Source organism: Octopus sinensis, linkage group LG18, assembly GCF_006345805.1.
Source record: "Octopus sinensis linkage group LG18, ASM634580v1, whole genome shotgun sequence".
NCBI lineage: Eukaryota > Metazoa > Mollusca > Cephalopoda > Octopoda > Octopodidae > Octopus > Octopus sinensis.
The window spans coordinates 50,096,582-50,117,608 of record NC_043014.1 but is presented as its reverse complement, the minus strand read 5'-3'; the positions used below and the strand labels follow the sequence as shown (position 1 = coordinate 50,117,608).

The 21,027-nt window shown below is 35.0% G+C and overlaps 1 protein-coding gene across 7 annotated transcripts in view; it reads left to right on the top strand.

Moving 5' to 3' along the window:
• The window catches only part of LOC115221317 (neural cell adhesion molecule 2), a 173,308-nt gene extending 155,850 nt beyond the window's left edge, over positions 1 to 17,458 (top strand). For 5 of the 7 annotated variants that reach the window (XM_036511041.1, XM_036511042.1, XM_036511043.1 and 2 more), the window contains 4 exons: positions 5,404 to 5,502; positions 12,521 to 12,559; positions 15,531 to 15,594; positions 17,044 to 17,457. In XM_036511041.1, coding sequence (XP_036366934.1) covers positions 5,404 to 5,502; positions 12,521 to 12,559; positions 15,531 to 15,594; positions 17,044 to 17,055 — 214 coding nt within the window. In that variant the 3' untranslated portion in view covers positions 17,056 to 17,457. Of the gene's footprint in view, positions 1 to 5,403; positions 5,503 to 12,520; positions 12,560 to 15,530; positions 15,595 to 17,043 lie in introns of all 7 variants that reach the window. The other 2 variants (XM_036511040.1, XM_036511044.1) reach the window with 2 other exon arrangements.
• Positions 17,459 to 21,027: the final 3,569 nt, after the last annotated feature.

Genomic DNA, 21,027 nt, shown 5'->3' with positions numbered 1-21,027 from the left:
CACTCTCCTACCCTGACGTAATCTCCAGGGATACACAGGCATCCAGCAACAGGACCTCCGTAATGCTATGATGGACCGTGAAGTCTGGCGTAACATGGTAAATAGGCAAGGCTGGCAATATCAATTTTATTTAGTTTGCTTTCTGTATGTTGTGAGTTCAAATCATAGCGAGTCACAAGTCAGTTTCACCTTATCAACTGCATTTTCTCAGAAAATAAGACCCAGGAAAGTGTTAAAATTAGTTCCTTTGAGATCCTTCTCTAACATATTTTTCCACACTCCTTGCGCTACAGAACTTTCTCTTCATGATCTGTCAACTGAAGATTGCAATAATTTCACCAACTACTAATAGTTCCAATTCCTCCAGCCATACAAGACAGCATTGATGCTACCAGAAAATCATCATCATCATCATCATCGTTTAGCGTCCGTTTTCCATGCTGGCATGGGTTGGACAGTGCAACTGGGATCCGTGAAGCCAGAAGGCTGCACCAGGCCCAGTCTGATCTGGCAATGTTTCTACGGCTGGATGCCCTTCCTAACGCCAAATGTTCCGGTTATTTTGGCTCCCACTGTACTTTACTTTCTTTCTCTCTTCTGTTATCCAAACTGGACGCTCCTGTATCCACTCAAGCTATTTAGTTGTACTATCTGTCAAGCCCAGTGTATGTTCTCACCTATTCAGCTATACTCCATGTTATGGAAGGGGTTTACTATACATTTTGACTGGGAACTAGTGTTGCACTTTATATCAGAACATTAGGAGTGGCTGTGTGGTAAGTAGCTTGTTAACCAACCACATGGTTCTGGGTTCAGTCCCACTGCGTGGCACCTTGGGCAAGTGTCTTCTACTATAGCCTCGGGCCGACCAAAGCCTTGTGAGTGGATTTGGTAGACAGAAACTGAAAGAAGCCCGTCATATATATATGTGTGTGTTTGTGTGTCTGTGTTTGTCCCCCTAGCATTGCTTGACAACCAATGCTGGTGTATTTATGTCCCCGTTGCTTAGCAGTTCGACAAAAGAGACCGATAGAATAAGTACTGGGCTTACAAAAGAATAAGTCCCGGGGTTGATTTGCTCGACTAAAGGCGGTGCTCCAGCATGGCCGCAGTCAAATGACTGAAACAAGTAAAAGAGTAAAAGAATATATATATATAATGTTTATATAAAAATGTGTGTTTGTGTGTGCGTGAGATCTGTCTCAAACCTAAAGGTTACCTAGACAAAAGGTTATCTTGGGTTTTTCCAAGACACATAAGCAAGGACTCCATGACCCTTTTGTGCAGGAATGCTTGGTCATGTGACAGTTAATCCCCTCCCCTGGTTTGCTGTTCATACTCATTTTCGGCTAAGTTCCTTTTCTTATTTTGTGTTTTAGCCATATATATATATATATATATAAACTCACAAACACGCTACTGTATGTGTGCGTGCATGCTTTTCTGTGTGTGTTGTGCCACATATTGCGTTGCTAATTCTCCGGTTCCTGTCTTGTGTTTATATTTTTAACTTTGAATGTTCACTTTGTTCTTCCAGAGAAATTGTTTATTATGTTATTCTTTTATTGTAAACATTTGGAAACTGTTATGATTTCATTAAAATATTTTCTATGTGTATATGTATGTGTGTGTATTTATATATATGTATATATATATATATACATACATGTATATGTATGTATGTATATATGTATATGTATGTATGTATGTATGTATATATGTATATGTATGTATGTGTATATGTATGTGTGTATATATGTATATGTATGTGTGTATATATATATGTATATGTATGTGTGTATATATATATGTATACATATGTATGTGTGTATATGTATATATATATATATACAATATATATATATATACATACATGTATACATATGTATGTGTGTATATGTATATATATATACAATATATATATATACATACATGTATATGTATGTATGTGTATATATATATGTATATATATATATATGTATATATATATATGTATATATATATATATATGTATATGTATATATATATATATATATATATATATATACAATATATTTATATATATACATACATACACACACATACACATACGTATGCATATATGTGTGTGTTTGTAGATGTGTTTTTTGTATATATATATATATATATATATATATGATGAGAGAGTGAGAATACTTTTCCACTTATATTTATTTTAACTAATAATCTGTTTGTAAATTGTTAACTGTGTTTTAAATTTTAAGATATTGCTTCTCTAATCCTCATATGGCCTTCATGTCAGTGTGAAAAAAGAATAATAATAATAATAATGATAATAATAAACATCTAACCTTAGACCCTGCATCTTTGCAGGTTTGCGTGTTGTTATTGTTGATTATATTTTACAGCTCTGGCTTGTAATCATTGACTGATTGCAAACCAGTACTTTTGGATCTTCTTTAACTATTCCTTATGTATTAATCCTGTCTTGCCGTATTCCCACTATAGCAGGAATAGGTTAAACATGCTTGCCGTATTCCCATTATAGCAGGAATAGGTTAAACATGCTGGATTCTGGTTAAAGTGGCAATGAACAGCACACGTAGAAATAAAAGATGATGCTGATTCTGTCTGTCCATTAGTTTTTCTACAATTGTCAAAGCACCATCCGAACGTGGCCGATGCCAGCGCCGCCTCGACTGGCTTCTGTGCCGGTGGCACATAAAAAGCACCACCCGAACGTGGCCGACGCCAGCACCACCTTGGCTGGCTTCCGTGCCGGTGGCACGTTAAAAGCACCATCCGATCGTGGCCAATGCCAGACTCCCCTGGCACCTGTGCAGGTGGCACGTAAAAAGCACCCACTACACTCGCGGAGTGGTTGGCGTTAGGAAGGGCATCAAGCTGTAGAAACTCTGCCAAAAGAGTTACAGATGTCTGGTACAGTCTTCGGCCTGTCCGGCTCTTGTGGTACCATCACACCCATGCTAGCATCAAACCGGACATTAAATGATGATGATGATTATTATTATTTATAACAAAATTCGACCATCGGTGCAAAATGGGTTTGGTAAGCAAAGTGTTAAGTTCATTTCGTAAGGAGGGGAATCTGTATATACGACAAAGTGTTGTAGTATCATTATAATAATCTTTAGTTATTATAGTCGTCACTTTTAGACAAAAGCCATAGGAATCAATAGGTTCGCTGATGGGCTTTCAGCTCCACGTTGCATTGATTTTTATTGGCAGAGATGCTTGTTTTTCTAAAGTTGATTACAGATCAATCACCAGAATATTTCATCTACAATAGGAAAATTCACCAGAGTTCCTTTCATGTGGTGCCTCCCTACAAGTTTTGTTGTTCTTTGTTCTTTTTTTCCTTTTTTTCTTTTTTTTTCAAAATTAAATATTTGTGAAAATTTAGAAAATTGATAGTTTTTTTTTTGTTTTGTTTTTTTCTAAGCACAACAAAATAACAACAATTATTTAAACTTATATTAAATAATTTTATGTAAATTTCAATAAAATATTCGAAGGAAAATACAGGTTGTCATTTGCAGATGGTAAATCTGTGCGTTGGGGGTGGGGTTGGGTTTTGGGTTCTTTGCCAGATAAATCTCAATAAATAAATAAAAAATAAAAAATTTCATTTACTGCTGTATATATTACAGAACATATCTCTGTAGAACTCAGAAGTGTAAAATGGGACTTTTGATATAGTGGCAGTCATATTTCTAAAGCATACTGGTTGCTTTTCATTAGAATTATTTATTAGAGTTTATTAGGGTTACAAAGGTTAAACAAAATTCCATTTGATGGACTGATAAGAGTACTGTCAAGTCTGTAGTGTTAATAGATGCTCCACTGTTTGGGCAGCAAAACACATCAGCGTGTCATCTGGCTTGTAGCTTCATCGTTGACATGCTTAATGAAATAACTTGTCAGTTAGAATCAAAATTAAGTCGTCTCCTCGTTAGTAGCCGTCGTTTACTTTTAAAATATGCACGTCCTTCAATTTTCAGTTGCTCGAGTTTCCTGTCCATGTTTTTTAATTAAATACTACTCTGTTGATGTGTTTCAATTATTTTGTAAATAACCAAAATGTTTGGAAGAATTTTGTGAAAAGAAGAAAAAAACAGAAAATTACCATTTTTGCTTCTTTTGATACCAAACTACTCAGACTACTCATGGTTCTCTTACACAAACTTCTTGTCTTAAAGTGAACTGAATTAAAACCTTCCATTAGAATTTATTTTCCAAAGACCAACTTAATAACAACCAAAGTTATTTTACTAAATTCTTAGCAGGTGTGGCTGTGTGGTAAGAAGTTTGCTTCCCAATCACATGGTTCTGGGTTCAGTCCTACTGCGTGGCACCTTGGGCAACTGTCTTCTACTGTAGCTTTGGACCAACCAAAGCTTTTTGAGCAAATTTGGTAGGCTGAAACTAAAAGAAGCCCATCATGTATATACATATATATGTGTGTGTGTGTTTCTGTGCTTGTCCTCCCACCACTGCTTGACAACCGGTGTTGGTGTGTTTACGTCCCTGTAAATTAACAGTTCGGTAAAAATGGCCGATAGGACGAGTATCAGGCTTTAAAAAGAAAAATTAAATCTTGGTCTCGATTCATTCAACTAAAATTCTTCAACGCTGTGCCCCAGCATGGCCACAGTCTGAAGCAAGTAAAAAGATAAAAAGATTATTTTCAAAATTAACCGAAAGGGAGTGTATTTAACCCTTTAGCATTTAAACCGGCCATATCCAGCCAAAAGTATTCTGCCTGTTTTATGTTCAAACTGGCCAGATCTGGTCTCTCACACCAACCCTACAGTATCGTTTTAAAAATTAACAGCTACCTCATCAAAATCTCATAGCTACAAGATAATGCATGATTAGTTCAAAACAATGTGGATAAAAAAGCATTCATTTTGGCAGAATAATATGAACAGTAAAGGGTTAAGCAGAAATATTGCAATGAAAGGGTTAGCTTGGTGTTTAGAACATAACTTGGTGAAATTATGGTGGAATGTTTTGAATCAAATATATTTTAAGACAGGCAGGAGTGGTACATGGGTGGGTGGGTTTCAAAAGGACCAAGTACCTTTTCAGTTGATATCAAAAGAAATATTAAGAAAAATCCCTGTAGTTTTGTCATTGTGTTGTTGTTATTTTTGTTGTTGTTCTTGTATTCCTTCCTTCCATTATTCATCTATTTTTCGTTGTCTTTTTTTTGTTTTTATTTAATGATTAAAAATTTTTTTCTTTTTTTTTTCCCATTTTTCCTCTTTCACCATCCATTACTGACATTATAATTCATTGACCTTGTTCATTCATTTCTTTGCCCCTCGCTTTCTTTGTGCCATTTCATTAATGCCGCCATCTGTCGCCGTCCCGTCGCGCCACCGTTCCTCACCATGCTAGTCAAGAGACCACTCTACTAACAGACAAGCAACAGAAAGAGGAGGTAGAACAAGCTGGAGAGGAGAACAAGGAAGCAGCCACTGAGGAGGGAGTCACAGAGTAAGATGTCCCTTCACACTCACGTCCTCCTCCTCTTCTTCCTCCTTCACATCGTCGTCTGCTTATTTGTCAATGCAAACGAGAATAGCAATTAACAAAAAAAAAAAAACTTTGGAATTTGGAAATGAGCATTGCATGATTTTTGCGGCGTTGTTGTGTCTCGGTCCACTGACTGTCAAAATTAAATATATATTTTTTTTTTTCTACATTCTTTATTATTGCAAGATATATTGTTGATGTGAGATCTAAATCTTGTAAGTTCCCCCCATCCCCTTTTTATAATTAGATTGATGTAAGTTCATTAAAAACTGTACACAGTTAATTGGACGGGTGATTTAGAATTCCTTTGTGAATTTTCGCTGCCGGTAGAGCAACTGGTTGGTGTCGGTGCTTACAGCATTTAAGATCTCAACTAATATGCTGGTTGGTATTTGTTGACTGTTTTGCTAATGATCTGTCCCAAGTGTGGAAACTACGATACAAGCAATTTGTCTTCTCTCTCTCTCTAACCTTATCTCTCCATATTAATTTTATGCTTTTACCAATTGCATCTGCATTTATAACAGCCATCCTCTCTCTCTAACACCCTTGTGTATGTTTGTATTTACATATATATACATAAATATACACATTAAATATATATGTGTCTGTGTGTGTGTGTGTATATATATATGTATATATATATGTATATATATGTGTATATATGTATATATATGTGTATATATGCATATATATGTATATATATGCATATATATGCATATATATACATATATGTACATATATGAATATATATACATATATATGCATATATATACATATATATACATATATGCATATATATGCATATATGCATATATATGCATATATGTATATATATGCATATATATATATATATGCATATATATATATCATGTATATATATCGCATATATATATGCCATATATTATATATATAACATATATGTAATATATATGCATATATATGCATATATATATATGCATATATTATATATATGCATATATATATATATCAATATATATATATAATATACACATATATATTGTATATATATATATATAATATAATATGTATACATACATACATACACACATTCAAGCACATCAACTTGTTCCCCTTCATCATTGTCATAACGACTTTTTGTCTTAAGTTGTTGATGTCGTCCGTCTGTTTGTTGTTCTAATTATAACACCTGATCCATTGTCTGAAATGAGTTTTTCTTTTTTTTTTTTTTTTTTCTAAATTATTATTTAATCCCTTTCTCTTTTTCTAATGCTTTAATTATCTAAACGTCTCTCCTTGTCATCCATAAATGTTCTGCTCTTGGGAACCAAATTAGACCTGCATTTGATTGTGTTGCTACTTTTCATTTCATCCTAGTTTGATAATATGAAATGTGAAACCCCGAGTTTGTGAATTTTTTTTGGTTCCAACAAAACAACTATACATAAATACATATGTATGTGTGCGTGTGTGGACTATGTGATAAGAAGCTTGCTTTCTAACCAGATGGTTCTGGGTTCAGTCCCACTGCTTGGCACCTTGGGCAAGTGTCTTCTACTAAAGCCTCGGGCCGACCAAAGCCTTGTGGGGGGATTTGGTAGACGGAAACTGAAAGAAGCCTGTCGTATATATGTAATATGTATATTATATATATATAATATATAATATATAATATCGTGTTTGTGTTTGTCCCCCTAGCATTGCTTGACAACCGATGCGGGGTGTGTTATGTCCCCGTTACTTACGGTTCGGCAAAAGAGACCGATAGAATAAGTACTGGGCTTACAAAAGAAAGTCGCGGGGCCGAGTTGCTCGATTAAAGGCGGTGCTCCAGCATGGCCGCAGTCAAATGACTGAAACGAGTAAAAGAGTACGACAACGCACGCACCGCACGACACAAACAAACACACACAACACACACACACACACACCATACATAGACATGTTTTTTATATATATAAACAACATTAGCAAATGTAATGAATCGTTTTCTTTCTAGATTGTCTAATATTAATCAGTTTTCTTATCTAATTTGGTAGATGTATGCTACAGCTCAGTTCACAGAGAATAATAATGTTAACATACTAAATGGAGTAAGCCAAGACAGTTTAATTAAAATTACATCATTAGCGATGAGACCAACCGTCTGGATAATTAATTCTGGTCAGTTAATGTGGGGGGAAATAATGTTTAAATTTTAATTAAAATTAAAATTTAAATCCAGAATGTAGCGAAGAGTGAGAATGGTGTTTTACAGGGTGATGACAGCTTGTTTCAGTTATGTTTGACTTCATCTGTGAAACATATATATCCTATGTGTAGAATGTAGAATTAGATATTCTATATGTAAAATGATGTACAATTTTTGTGAATGAATAGTGAGAATATACATCAGCCCAGCAGTAAAACTATAGACAAGTACTCTTTTACTTGTTTCAGTCATTTGACTGCGGCCATGCTGGAGCACCGCCTTTAGTCGAGCAAATCGACCCCAGGACTTATTCTTTGTAAGCCTAGTACTTATCCTATTCGGTCTCTTTTGCCAAACTGCTAAGTCATGGGGACGTAAACACACCAGCATCGGTTGTCAAGCGATGTTGGGGAGACAAACACATGCACACACACACACCACCACACACATATATATTATATATATATATATATATACGACGGCTTCTTTCAGTTTCCGTCTACCAAATCCACTCACAAGGCTTTGGTCGCCCAAGGCTATAGTAAAGACACTTGCCCAAGTTGCCACGCAGCGGGACGAACCCGGAACTGTGTGGTTGTTAGCAAGCTACTTACCACACACGCCCACTCCTGCGCCTATGTGTAGAATGTAGAATTATATATTCTATATGTAAAATGATGTACAATTTTTGTGAATGAATTGTGAGAATATACATCAGCCCAGCAGTAAAACTATAGACAAGTACAGAAAGTTTTATATATAATATATATATAGACGGGCTTCTTTCAGTTTCCGTCTACCAAATTCACTCACAAGGCTTTGGTTGGCCCGAGGCTATAGTAGAAGACACTTGCCCAAGGTGCCACGCAGTGGGACTAAACCCGGAACCATGTGGTTGGTAAACAAGCTACTTACCACACAGCCACTCCTGCACCTATAAAGTACAGATAGTTTTATGTATATCATATGCAACAGAAGCAATATTAGATGAGGTGGTGAGCTGGCAAAAACGTTAGCATGCCGGGCGAAATGCTTAGCCGTATTTCATCTGTCTTTATGTTTGAAGTTCAAATTCTGCTGAGGTCGACTTTGCATTTCATCCTTTTTTAGGGTCGATAAATTAAGTACCAGTTGCGTATTGGAGGTCAGTCTAATCGACTGGCTCCCTCCCCCAAAATTTCGGGCCTTGTGCCTAGAGTAGAAGAGATAAGATAAAAGTAGCTATCTGTGTATCATACTTGATGTATGTATGTCACTAGGCCCAAATTTACTGCAGTATTCATTAACAGATAATATCTTTTATGGACATGGCGTGCTGAAAAACACGGTCAAATCAGTCACAGATGAAAATTGTTTTAGCAGTGGCTGGTGAAAATGGTATATTCCCATTAGAGTGCCTCGTTAGTGTTTGTCAGTAGCATGTTCTCACGGCCATGTTTTTTTAAACACATCAATCCATAAGAGACATCTTCTCTGGACGAAGACAAACAAAATTTTCTTCTATGCAATGGCTTCACATTTAAGTATGATACACAGATATATATATATATATACACACACACACACACACACAGATATATATATATATATATATATATATATATACATACATACATACATACATACATACACACACACACACATATATATACATATATAAAATGGTGTATTTAGATTTGCACAGCAGAAAAATACACAGTAGTAGATTTTATTCATTTATGCTTTTAGCATTCAGATTACTCAGTCAAATGTTTTGCATATTTATATATTTATTCACATTTTTTCTGATTTATGGACTTTTAGGTAGCTATACACGCGTACACACACACACACACACACGAAACTGAGTAATACCACCTGGTTGATAACTGATGAAGAATTAGGGACCTTCCGTGTCTGTCACCCGTCTGTTTGTGCACTCAGTATATGCTTTTTCCATTCGTCTGTGAAGTCATTATATGTATTTTCTTTCTGTTTGTGTGTTTACTATACATTTTTTCACTTATATACAAATACACAGAGTATTTGCTGGCATGTAAGATGAGCTTTAAAATAAAAAAAAAAACTCCCCTGCTCCTGGATGTATGTTGGGCCACTCATAAGTTTAAATGGTCTAAAAACTCTTTTACTCTGAAATTAGGCTGCATCTAAAGCATGCCGAAACAGACACAGAAGTCTGATGCAGTCTCCTGATTGGCCAGCTCTGTTGAACCATCCAACCCATGCCAGCATAGAAAGGGGATGTTAAATGATGATGATATATATGTATATATATATATAATATATATATATATATATATATATATATTATATATATATATAAGGTGGTGAGCTGGCAGAAACGTTAGCACGCCAGGCGAAATGCGTGGCCGTATTTCGTCTGCCGCTACGTTCTGAGTTCAAATTCACCCGAGGTCGAATTTGCCTTTCATCCTTTCGGGGTCGATTAAATAAGTACTAGTTACGCACTGGGGTCGATATAATCGACTTAATCTGTTTGTCTGTCCTTGTTTGTCCTCTCTGTGTTTAGCCCCTTGTGGGTAGTGAAGAAATAGATATATATATATATATATGTAAATGTTGAACAATGAAAATAAGTGCTCACAACTGCATTGGTGGATAGAATTTCTTTATTTGTGAATTAAGGCTACCATTGGTTTCATGTTAAGAAAAATGATCCTTGGGGGTTCCATGTAAAATTTTGAGGTTAAAATTTGTGTGCTGTATGTTGGTTCACACTTCTACAGTACACAAGATATTTTTAACAATTTTTTTAAATACAATTCCCCAAGATATTAAATTCCAAAAATATAAAGGGATTTCTTTAAACATCAAGCAACTAAGAGGGTCTACCTGCGTAAACTAGAAATGAAAGGAGTCCATTGGTAAAAAATTGGTTGAGAAACCCTGCTTTAAACTATCGCTTCATAAGGATGGCTTTCTTCCTATACTGAAAAAGCAAGATGCATGATTTGTTTTGAAGAATCTGTCTTTACTTTTCCACTTTGTAAACTCACAGAAACTGTTTTATATTCAAAACTTTGAATGCTTTTCTGACTACTGCATCCATTTTCTTTCTGGATTGTCTGTATTTTGTATAATCTAATCATGAGGGTGGGGGCAGGTGTGGCACACTTTCTTGCCCATGGCTGGTGTCACTGATGGAGCCAGTCAGATTGTAAATTATTGTTGTTGTTGCCAGTGTCTTTCTCATATAGCCATTTTTTCACAAGCCTGGCATTTATTTATCTTCCTATACATGTATGTGTGTATATATATATATATATATATATATATATATATATATGTATATAAAATTAGAAAAAAAACACCTTTTATCAATTCAAAATGAACAATTAAATTACACCATCTAGAAAATTACATATAAATGGTGGTTTTTTTTTCTAATTGTTTATATATATATATATTATATATATATATATATATATATATATATATATATATATTTTATATTGTGTGAAATTTGATTTAGTATTTCTAAATTGAATTTTTTTCCCTGTAAGTTGGGATTTATATTCCCTCAAATAATAATTGTTATATATATATATATATATATATACATACACACACACAAAACGGATACAAGTACCAACACATCCATGTGGAATTCTTCAACAATTGTGAAGATCTGTTCACATGTAACAATTGGTTACCTTGTTAACCTGCAAAGTATATGTGTGTGTGTGTGTTTATTTCTTAACTTTTACAAAGAAAATGTTGGCAGTAAGTTGCTGGTCTTCACCAGACTTTGCATAGCTTAGGTTCTTATTGGCTTTATTTTGTCTTCGACAACTTCATTTTTGTGGGGCTGTGGAGCTATGGCAAATGATAATTAGGTGGTATAGACAGACTGGCGAAGAAGTTGAAAACCAACTTGCCAAAAACTATATACAGCCAAAAAGGAACTAAGTATAGCACAGTTTGATGAAGGCAGATAATCCAAAACTTTTCTTTGTGAAAGTTAATATGTACTCTACTAAAAAGTATTGAGAGGTCCTATATTTAATGTTAAACTATTTATATATATTTGATTTTACACACATGTGCACCAGTATGTGTGTCTGTGTGTATATATATATAGCTTCACACACATATGCATGTATGTGTATGTATATATATATATATGTAATATTTGATGTGTATATACTATTGATAGGCCAGTTACTGCAATATTTATCTTGAGATAACATCCCTTGTGGACTTGCTGTGTTAGAAACACCATAAATATTGGAGGGAGGTGAAAATTTGTTCCAGCAGTAGGACACACATATACTTACCTGTGTAATGTATATATGTACACTCCCTCTCTCTCTCACACACATACATGGATTAGCAGAACGGTTCGTGCATAAGACAATCTGCTACTATTATTGTATGTTAGTAATATTAACATTGATGTATTATTATAGTTTGATTAATATTTTGCGGTTGTGTGTGTGTATGTATATATCTGTATACATGTATCTGTATACTTATATACACATGTTTGTGTGTGTCGTCATCATCATCATCCTTTAATGTTGGATGATGATGATGATGATGTATAAATTTTAAACCAACATCTGGAGAATGGTGGAAATATTATTTGGTAAAGCATTAAACACGGGAATTGATTATTGAGTAAATTTACATTTTCAAATGTCATTAAAACACTTCTCTCTTATTTTACGTCTCCTCGCTTTTATTCCTTGTCTTTTTTCTTTTTTTCCGTTGTGAAGTTCCTGTTTGTATTTTTATTCCATTATTAATTCTTTGTCTTCCATTCTTCCATTTTTCTATTTCCAGTGAAAAGAAGCCTTTGAAGAATGAAGATACAGATGATGAGTAAGTGGTTTGTTTTAGTTTTATTGTAATCTAACCCACCCCTGTAGTAGTTGGCTTGTAATGAACCAACAAAGAAGCTTTCATGTGAGAAACGGCAGCTACATCTGTCTTACGAAGGGTGTGATGTATTTGATGTATTTTTTACCAATAGCCATCCACTGGACGCTGTTGAAGGAATATAAACCACATTGATGTTGTATGTCACGCAGGGCCTGGAAAGGCCAGAGGCATATGCATCTAGCCTTCCTCAAAACTAAGACCAACCTCATGCCCTTTCTCAAAATCAAGGCTTGGGGTATATATCCTTTCTCCAAGACAAGGAAAGGACTTGTGTCCTTTCTCCAAACCAGGCTGTTAAAAATATTGGGAACAGATGTCTGCCTCACACTTACAGATGCACATCAACCACTTTAGAGAGTGGTCTGAGTGCTTTTTTTTTGTGCAACCAGCCTAGTTATGTCACCATGCAGATTGCAAGATTAAGATCCCGTTTCACTGAATGTGACTACAGTAGACAGGGAGGTAGTTTTATGCTATGGGATGAAGAATTAAAGTAAGAGAGAAGGAGCCAAGACAAAACACGTTTCTTTCTGTAGGTGGCTTGTGGGGTGGGGCTACATGACTACTTATATTACAGACGAGAAGGTATGAGTAACCAGAGTGAAGCTGGAAAGAGACAAAAATTGTAATGGTAAGGTGGTAGGGTGGCCCCACAAAACAAGAAGTGTGTATGGGTAGAGGTAGGTCAGCCCTGATTAAACTGATCACATTTTTTAAAGTACAGTCTATCAAGGACTACATTATCTGGTGTGTCCTTTCTTTGAAATATTGTATTTGACAAAGATTTGGTTAAATCTTGTGCCTTTATTGTAAATTAATTCCTTTGGAGCAGGCATGACCATCACAACTCCTTCCAATGTAATTCTCCTGGCTTCATTGTTAGAGACGTTTATTTTGGTTGGATGCAATTCTGTGTAATTTAAATCTTCCGAGTTGATAATGGTGGCACCCAAAGCCAACACCAAGGCTGATGGGTGGGGTGTGTGATGGGGGGTGGGCAGCAGTAGATTGGTTCCACATTTCAGCTTCAATAAACCTCAATCATGAAATGTGTGAAATTTGTGCTGCAGAAAATGGGAAATTTGTGCAGAAAAGTTAAATATTTAACAGTTTTTTTTCCCCCCCTATACATTACAGATTTCATGATTAAGGTTTCGTGAAGCTGAAATATTGAAGTAAATAATGTGTGTGCATGTATATATATATATATATATACACACATGTGCGTGTATACATGCATATGTCCATATTTCTACAATATATATACATGTGTGTGTTTATATATATATATATATATATATATTATATATATATATATGTATACATATGTTATATATATATGTATACATATGTATATATATATATATACATATGTATATATATATATGTATACATATGTATATATATATATGTATACATATGTATATATATATGTATACATATGTATATATATATATATGTATACATATGTATATATATATATGTATACATATGTATATATATATGTATACATATGTATATATATATATATGTATACATATGTAAATATATGCATGTAATGAGCGTTATTTCCATCAAATCGCAGTATTTTAATGAATCCCCTTGGCTTTATACACCACCATAGCTCTGAAATACGATAGTTTTATGTAGTTACGTAACATATTGCATCAAACCATTATTTTTCACACCTGTCTGCCATCACCACCAACTTAATTGGATAATTTTTTTTTTTTTTTCTTCGTAAAATTCCCAGCCATTGTTCACATGTTTTACCTGATAATAATTTTTCCACCTCCTCTTAGTTACTGAAGGTGTTTTGTTTCCCCCCACCCCATTTCTATTTGCTTTTTAATAATTCATAAATCTGATACAGTTTACGACCTGATAGGAACACTGTTTAATGCAGGCATGGGCAACCCTTTTTGAGAAAGGGCCACATGAGGCATGGCTCATTATCAGGCAGGCCTCGCTACTAAAAATGTCACAGTAACATATTGAACCATAGTTTGTCCATCACTGGTTCAACCATTCAGCATTCAAATTACCCAGTCAAATACAATGCTTATTTATTCACATTGTCTTAAATTAATCCTGCATTATCTCATAGCTTTGAGGTTTTGATGATGTGATTGTATATTATTAGCAGGACATTGCAGGGTAGGGGCAAGAGGCCAGATCTGGCTGGTTTGAGCATAAAACAGGAGGATATACGGGCCAGATATGGTTGGATTGACCCTTTCTATACCAACCTGGATGAAAGTGCCTCTGGCTCTGTAGTACAAATGTCTTGTTTTCATAAGTTTTGAATTAAAATCTTCCACCAAAGCTTAGTCACAATTTATATTCCTAACACTAGCTGAATGATAACTAAGTTATTTTACTAAATTCTTTGTTATATTTAAAATAATTGAAAGAAACAGAGAGCATCTCAACAGAAATACAGTAATGAAAGGGTTAAATATCAAAGTGTTTCATGTGGGAAGATGTAAAGAATTGCTTGGAAACTTCGAATCAACAACAACTCACAAACGTCCACACATTTTCAGACATCTACAATATAGATTCACTTTTATGTTACTTATTTCCTGCTCCTTACCTCTTTTGGGGGCAGAAGTGGACCCTGCTAATACACTTCTGGTTCAATTCCTGGTTCACTTTTATGTCATCCTTTAAACCCCCAAATTCTTGAGGAAAAAGGAATTCTGCTACATTGACTAGTTTCTGCCAAGCCGTATGATGCTGCTAACCCCAATATAACCTATTCAGGGAGACAAGTGCATATATATATATAAAGACTCTTTTAGGGAGACAATACATAGGTATTATATGGATTGAAGCTAATTGGTAGAAAAGTCAAATTGCTTTTAGTCTCTGCAGTGCTTCTAATTATTTGTGAATTCTTTTCTTGCAGCTTAAAGAAAGATCAAACAGATAAGATTAATACGGAAGACACCAAATGCGAAGATATTATGTCTGTAAGTATCTCTCAGGAATATACTTGAGTGCCACTCATTGTTGGTAAAGCAAAGTCTTTGTGGTAAAAATATTTGTGTGTGTGTTGTGTGTGTGTATATATATATATATATATATATATTTATATATATATCATATATATATTGTGTGTGTGTGTGTGTATATATATATATATATATATATATATATATATATATATATTAGCCTCCTTGCTTAGCCAGTGGGGTAGTGTCCTTTGAAGGCTAAAACAATGTGAAGCGCATTGTGACCAGCGATGTCTAACAACATCTGATAGCCTGATCGGTCACCGTGATATATATATTTAAAACCAAGAGATGACAAATTTCAAAAGTTGGTGTTCTTATTCACTCAACATATTTCACTGCCACACAGGTGCACTCATATATATCTATATATGATGATGATCATCGTTTAGCGTCCGCTTTCCATGCTAGCATGGGTTGGATGGTTCAACTGGGGTCTGGGAAGCCAGAAGGCTGCACCAGGCACAGTCTGATCCGGCAATGTTTCTACGGCTGGATGCCCTTCCTAACGCCAACCACTCTGTGAGTGTAGTGGGTGCTTTTTATGTGCCACCCGCACAGGTGCCAGACGAGGCTGGCAAACAGCCACGACCGGATGGTGCTTTTTACGTGCCACCGGCTAAAAATGTATAAATACATATAAATCATAAATGTCCTTGCATGAGATATTGTGAGGTTGCATATCCATATTAGAAATCAGTGAGGATATTAAAAGATGCACATGAGGATCAGAATATTCCCAGACCGGGTGTTGTGAGTATTTATTGAACGAAAACACCTAAAAGCTCCACGAGGGTCTGGCAGGTGGTGAACCCTGCTGTACTCTTTCCCTCACTCTTTCTTCCTGTTTCTCTTGTACCTGTAATTCAAAGGGGCCAGCCTTGTCACACTCTGTGTCACGCTGAATTTCCTCCAAGAAGTACATTAAGGGTACACGTGTCTTTGGAGTGCTCAGCCACTTGCACTTCAATTTCACAAGCAGGCTGTTCCGTTGATCTGATCAACTGGAACCCTCGTCGTCATAACCGACGGAGTGCCACATATATCTTTATCTCTTCCTTTGATATTTGTTAGTTAAAGGCAGTGAGCTGACAGAAACGTTAGCACGCCGGACGAAATGCTTAGCGGTAATTTGTCTGTCATTACATTCTGAGTTCAAATTCCGCCGAGGTCACCTTAGCCTTTCATCCTCTCGAGGTTGATAAATAAAGTACCAGTTTCGCACTGGAGTCGATATAATCGACTTAATACCTATGTCTGTCCATGTTTGTCCCCTCTATGTTTAGCCCCTTGTGGGTAATAAAGAAATAGATATTTGTTAGTTATTTTTTATTTATTTATTTAAATTTAATTAATCCAGTTCTAATTGGGTTTTTTTTCTTTTTTTTTTTTCTCTCTCTCTTTCAGAAGGAATCCTAGACGGTTTGAGCATACTTTCATCACCACCTAACTGGCACTAATGCTAAAAAAATCTCCAACACCTCTGGCAAGCTTGGAAGAGTGTCAGTTAGTGGTTTACCTCTTATCCACACACACAAAACCCCCTCCCCCACCCCACTCCCGCCCTGCCCCCCACCCCACTCCTCCACCCTGCCACACCCTTGCATTCTCCAGCTCCCCCACCACCACACCCACCTGCTCACCCACCCACTCCGAGGGAGAGGACTACTATGTAACAGCTGGCCTGTACTAGAACCTTCTGTTACAGACGTAGTTCTTTCTTTCTTTCTTTCTTCATTTTTTTTTTCTATTCTTTTATTGTCGACTTCTAAGAACCAGGTTTTTATTTACAAGTGTGTGTATGTATGTGTGTATATGTGTATACATATATATATATGTATATATGCACACAGGCGTATTTCAATATACATTCATATAAACATGCATATATGTGTATGATTTGCACAGAGTCATATTTCTGCATATATTCATATATGCATGCTCACACACATATATACATACTCCCACATACACATAATAAGCATTTCAAAATTTTTAAATGTTACAGAGTTGTATTTTTTAATATTTTTTGATCATTTAACTATTTATATTCTTTACTTTTGTTTTAACAGTTTCACGACTGTTTAAAAGCATTTAGTTTCGTTCTTCGTTTTCTTTTTTTTTTTTTTTGAAAAATGAACGTTTTGAAGACCTGCTGATTATTATTAAACAGTATTAGAACCTTAACAACACCAACAACAACACTACAAACAAAAGGACAACCAAAAAAAAAATTCTTCTGTAGTTGCAACACTTAGCAACGCAACCGACCAAACAACCAAAACGCTCTTACTGAAATTTATTTGATGTTTCAAAAATAATATTAATAATAATAATAATATTGATTCTAGTGTTTTCTTGCTTTTCGGTAAAAATTCTCCTTGTATCTTTCTCTCTTCATTATCCATCTTTGTTCACCAGTATTCTTACGGTCCTTTTCATGATGTTTTTATTTTTTATATATGTGTACGGCCTGCATGGCCACCATCTTAACGACTAAAACAGATCACAAATAAAATGTAAAACCTATACTTTGTTTAATTTTTAAGCCTCAAGAAGAAGAAAAAAAAATATGATAAAATGTCTCCAAGACTTTTTTTTATAGTTATGAATTTTCATTATTTTTATCCATTAATTTATGCATTAAAAAGTAAACAAACAAACACACACACACACACAGAGACACACACACACACACAGACACACATGCACAAAGAAAATAATTCTCGTTTTAATTTTTGCTAAGTGTTAAAAAAGAAAAAAAATCTTTGAGTTACCTTAGATACTTAAATGTTCGTTACAGTTTTGATTATTTGAATTCCATTCATCCTTCTCTATGTTTTTTTTTGTTTTTAATCATTTGTTGTAAATTTGAGAATAAAACATGGAAAATATGATGTTGTGTATAGAAACCACATGTTTTGCTGAAGTGGAAGAAAGAACAAGAAAAATACAAAATACTTGTTTTTATGTTAAAATATTAATATGATATACACACGATATATATATATATATATATATATATATATCATATGTGTGTGTGTACTATATGTAAATGTTTGTGCTTATATATATATATATACACACATATATGTATATATATATACACACACATACATATCAGCCTTTGGTTTTTCTCTTGAAAATTTGGTCAATGAAATCCTTATTTCATCAATTGTTTTTTTTTGTTGTTTTTTTTGTCGTTAATTATGTATAGTATGGAATAATTTATAACACACACACACACACACACACACACACAATCTCCAGAATTGTTGAACTTTATAATAACCAAAGACTGCCAACTTAAGGGATGCTGAAGGTACAATTTTCTGTTTCTGGTTAATTTCCTTCTTTGTTCCAACTCCTTTGACTACTTTGGGTAAAATACCAGCTTCTTGGAGACTTCAGTTATTCAAAGAACTTTCTTTGTGTTAAATATATATATGTGTGTGTATGTGTGTGTGTGGTCATGTGGCATTATACTTAAACAGCCTTCAGTTGTTGAGAGCATCGGGTTGCCTAAATCAATTGATGTATTAGCAAAATGCTTTGCCATACTTAGTCTTGTTCCTTTATGTTCTGGGTTCAGATTTTGCTGATGTTGACTTTTGCCCTTCGCCATCCCTGTGGGACCAATAAAAATATGTGGAAGTGAAGTATTGGAGTTAATTTAATCAACTTTTCCCTCCCTTAAATTTATGGCCTTTCGCCTCTGTCGGCGGAGAGTCATCATCCTCATCATTATTATTATTATTATTATTATTATTATTATTATTATTATTATTATTCAGTGGATGATGGTTTGCAAGAATTATAGTGTCAGACAAAACACCTTTCAGTATTTAATTGCTTCTGTTGATATTTTGAAATTCAAGTCTTGCCGAGGTGAACTTAGCCTTTCATATTTCTGAGGTCAGCGTAATTAGCAGTCGAGTGCTGGGATTGATTTATTCATCTCTAACACACACACACACACACACACACACATACACATACACGCTCCTTTTGTTTGAAATCCCTAGGGCAAAGGACGGAGAGAATCATTTGAAGTGTTTTATGATGCTTAGTTAGGGCTTTTCACATTCCTGCCAAGGTGAGCTCTGCTGTTTGTCCTTCCTAGACTGATATGGTCAAAGTACCAGTCTAATCCTGGAGTGAATGGTATTAACTGAACCCTTCCCATCAAAATTGCTAAATCAGAAACCACCATCATCATCATTATTATTATTATTATTGTTGTTGTTGTTCTTTCATTTGCACAGTAACAGTCTTGTTAACACTGGATTGTATAATTGATTCCCTTCTCTTATCAAGTTATATAACCTCAGATAGACGGTGCTTTCTGCAGAATGTTTGCTGTTCCTAAAAGTTTTGTAATGACACAGGGTCAATAAGTTGAGGGAAGGGGTAATAAATCAATTACCATCGACCCCTGTACACAACTGGTACTTTATTTTATCGACCCCGAAAGGATGAAGGGCAAAGTTGGCCTCAGCAGAATTTGAACTCGAAATGTCAAGACAGAAGAAATACCACTAAGCATGCCAACGATTCTGACAACTCGGTGAGCTGGCGGAATCATTAGAACGCTGGGCGAAATGCTTAGCGGTATTTTGTCTGCTGCTACGTTCTGAGTTCAAATTCTGCAGGAGTTGACTTTGCTTTTCATCCTTTCTGGGTCGATAACTTAAGTAGTGGGTCAATGTAATTGATTGTCCCCCATCCCCCAAATTTCCAGCCTTGTGCCTATGGTAGAAAGGATTATTACACTGGGCGAAATGCTTAGCGGCATTTCATCTGCTGCTACATTGTGAGTTCAGATTCTACCATGGTCAACTTTGCTTTCATCCTTTTGGAGTTGATGAATTAAGTACCAGTTGACCACTTGGGTCGATGTAATCAACTTATCTTCTCCCCCCACCCCCAAATGGCTACCCTTGTGGCAAAATTTGAGACCATTATTATTATTATTATTAATGCTCATATTGGAAAAAAGCCCATGATCTTCCCTCACCTCACCCCTTTCATATTCCAGCCCATTTACTTTGAGTGTTTACCAAGTGTAGACAATAAATTATGCTGAATATTAACAATATGTGTAAATTACATTTGCTAATAAACCTCATTATCTTTAATTAGTTGAAATGTAACATTAGACTTGTCTTCATAAATACATATATGTATCGTACGTATATGATGTAAGCATCACATGGTTGATAGGTAGATATATGTTTTGGGGGTGTACAAATGCAAGGAAACGTGCCCAGTACATGTAGAAAAGCTGTTTGAATATTTATTGGAGATAGCTTCTCCAAATTTCTCAGGTGCATAATCTCACTGAACAGGTGTATCAACAGAACAACTCAACAACTTGGAAATGAATCTCAG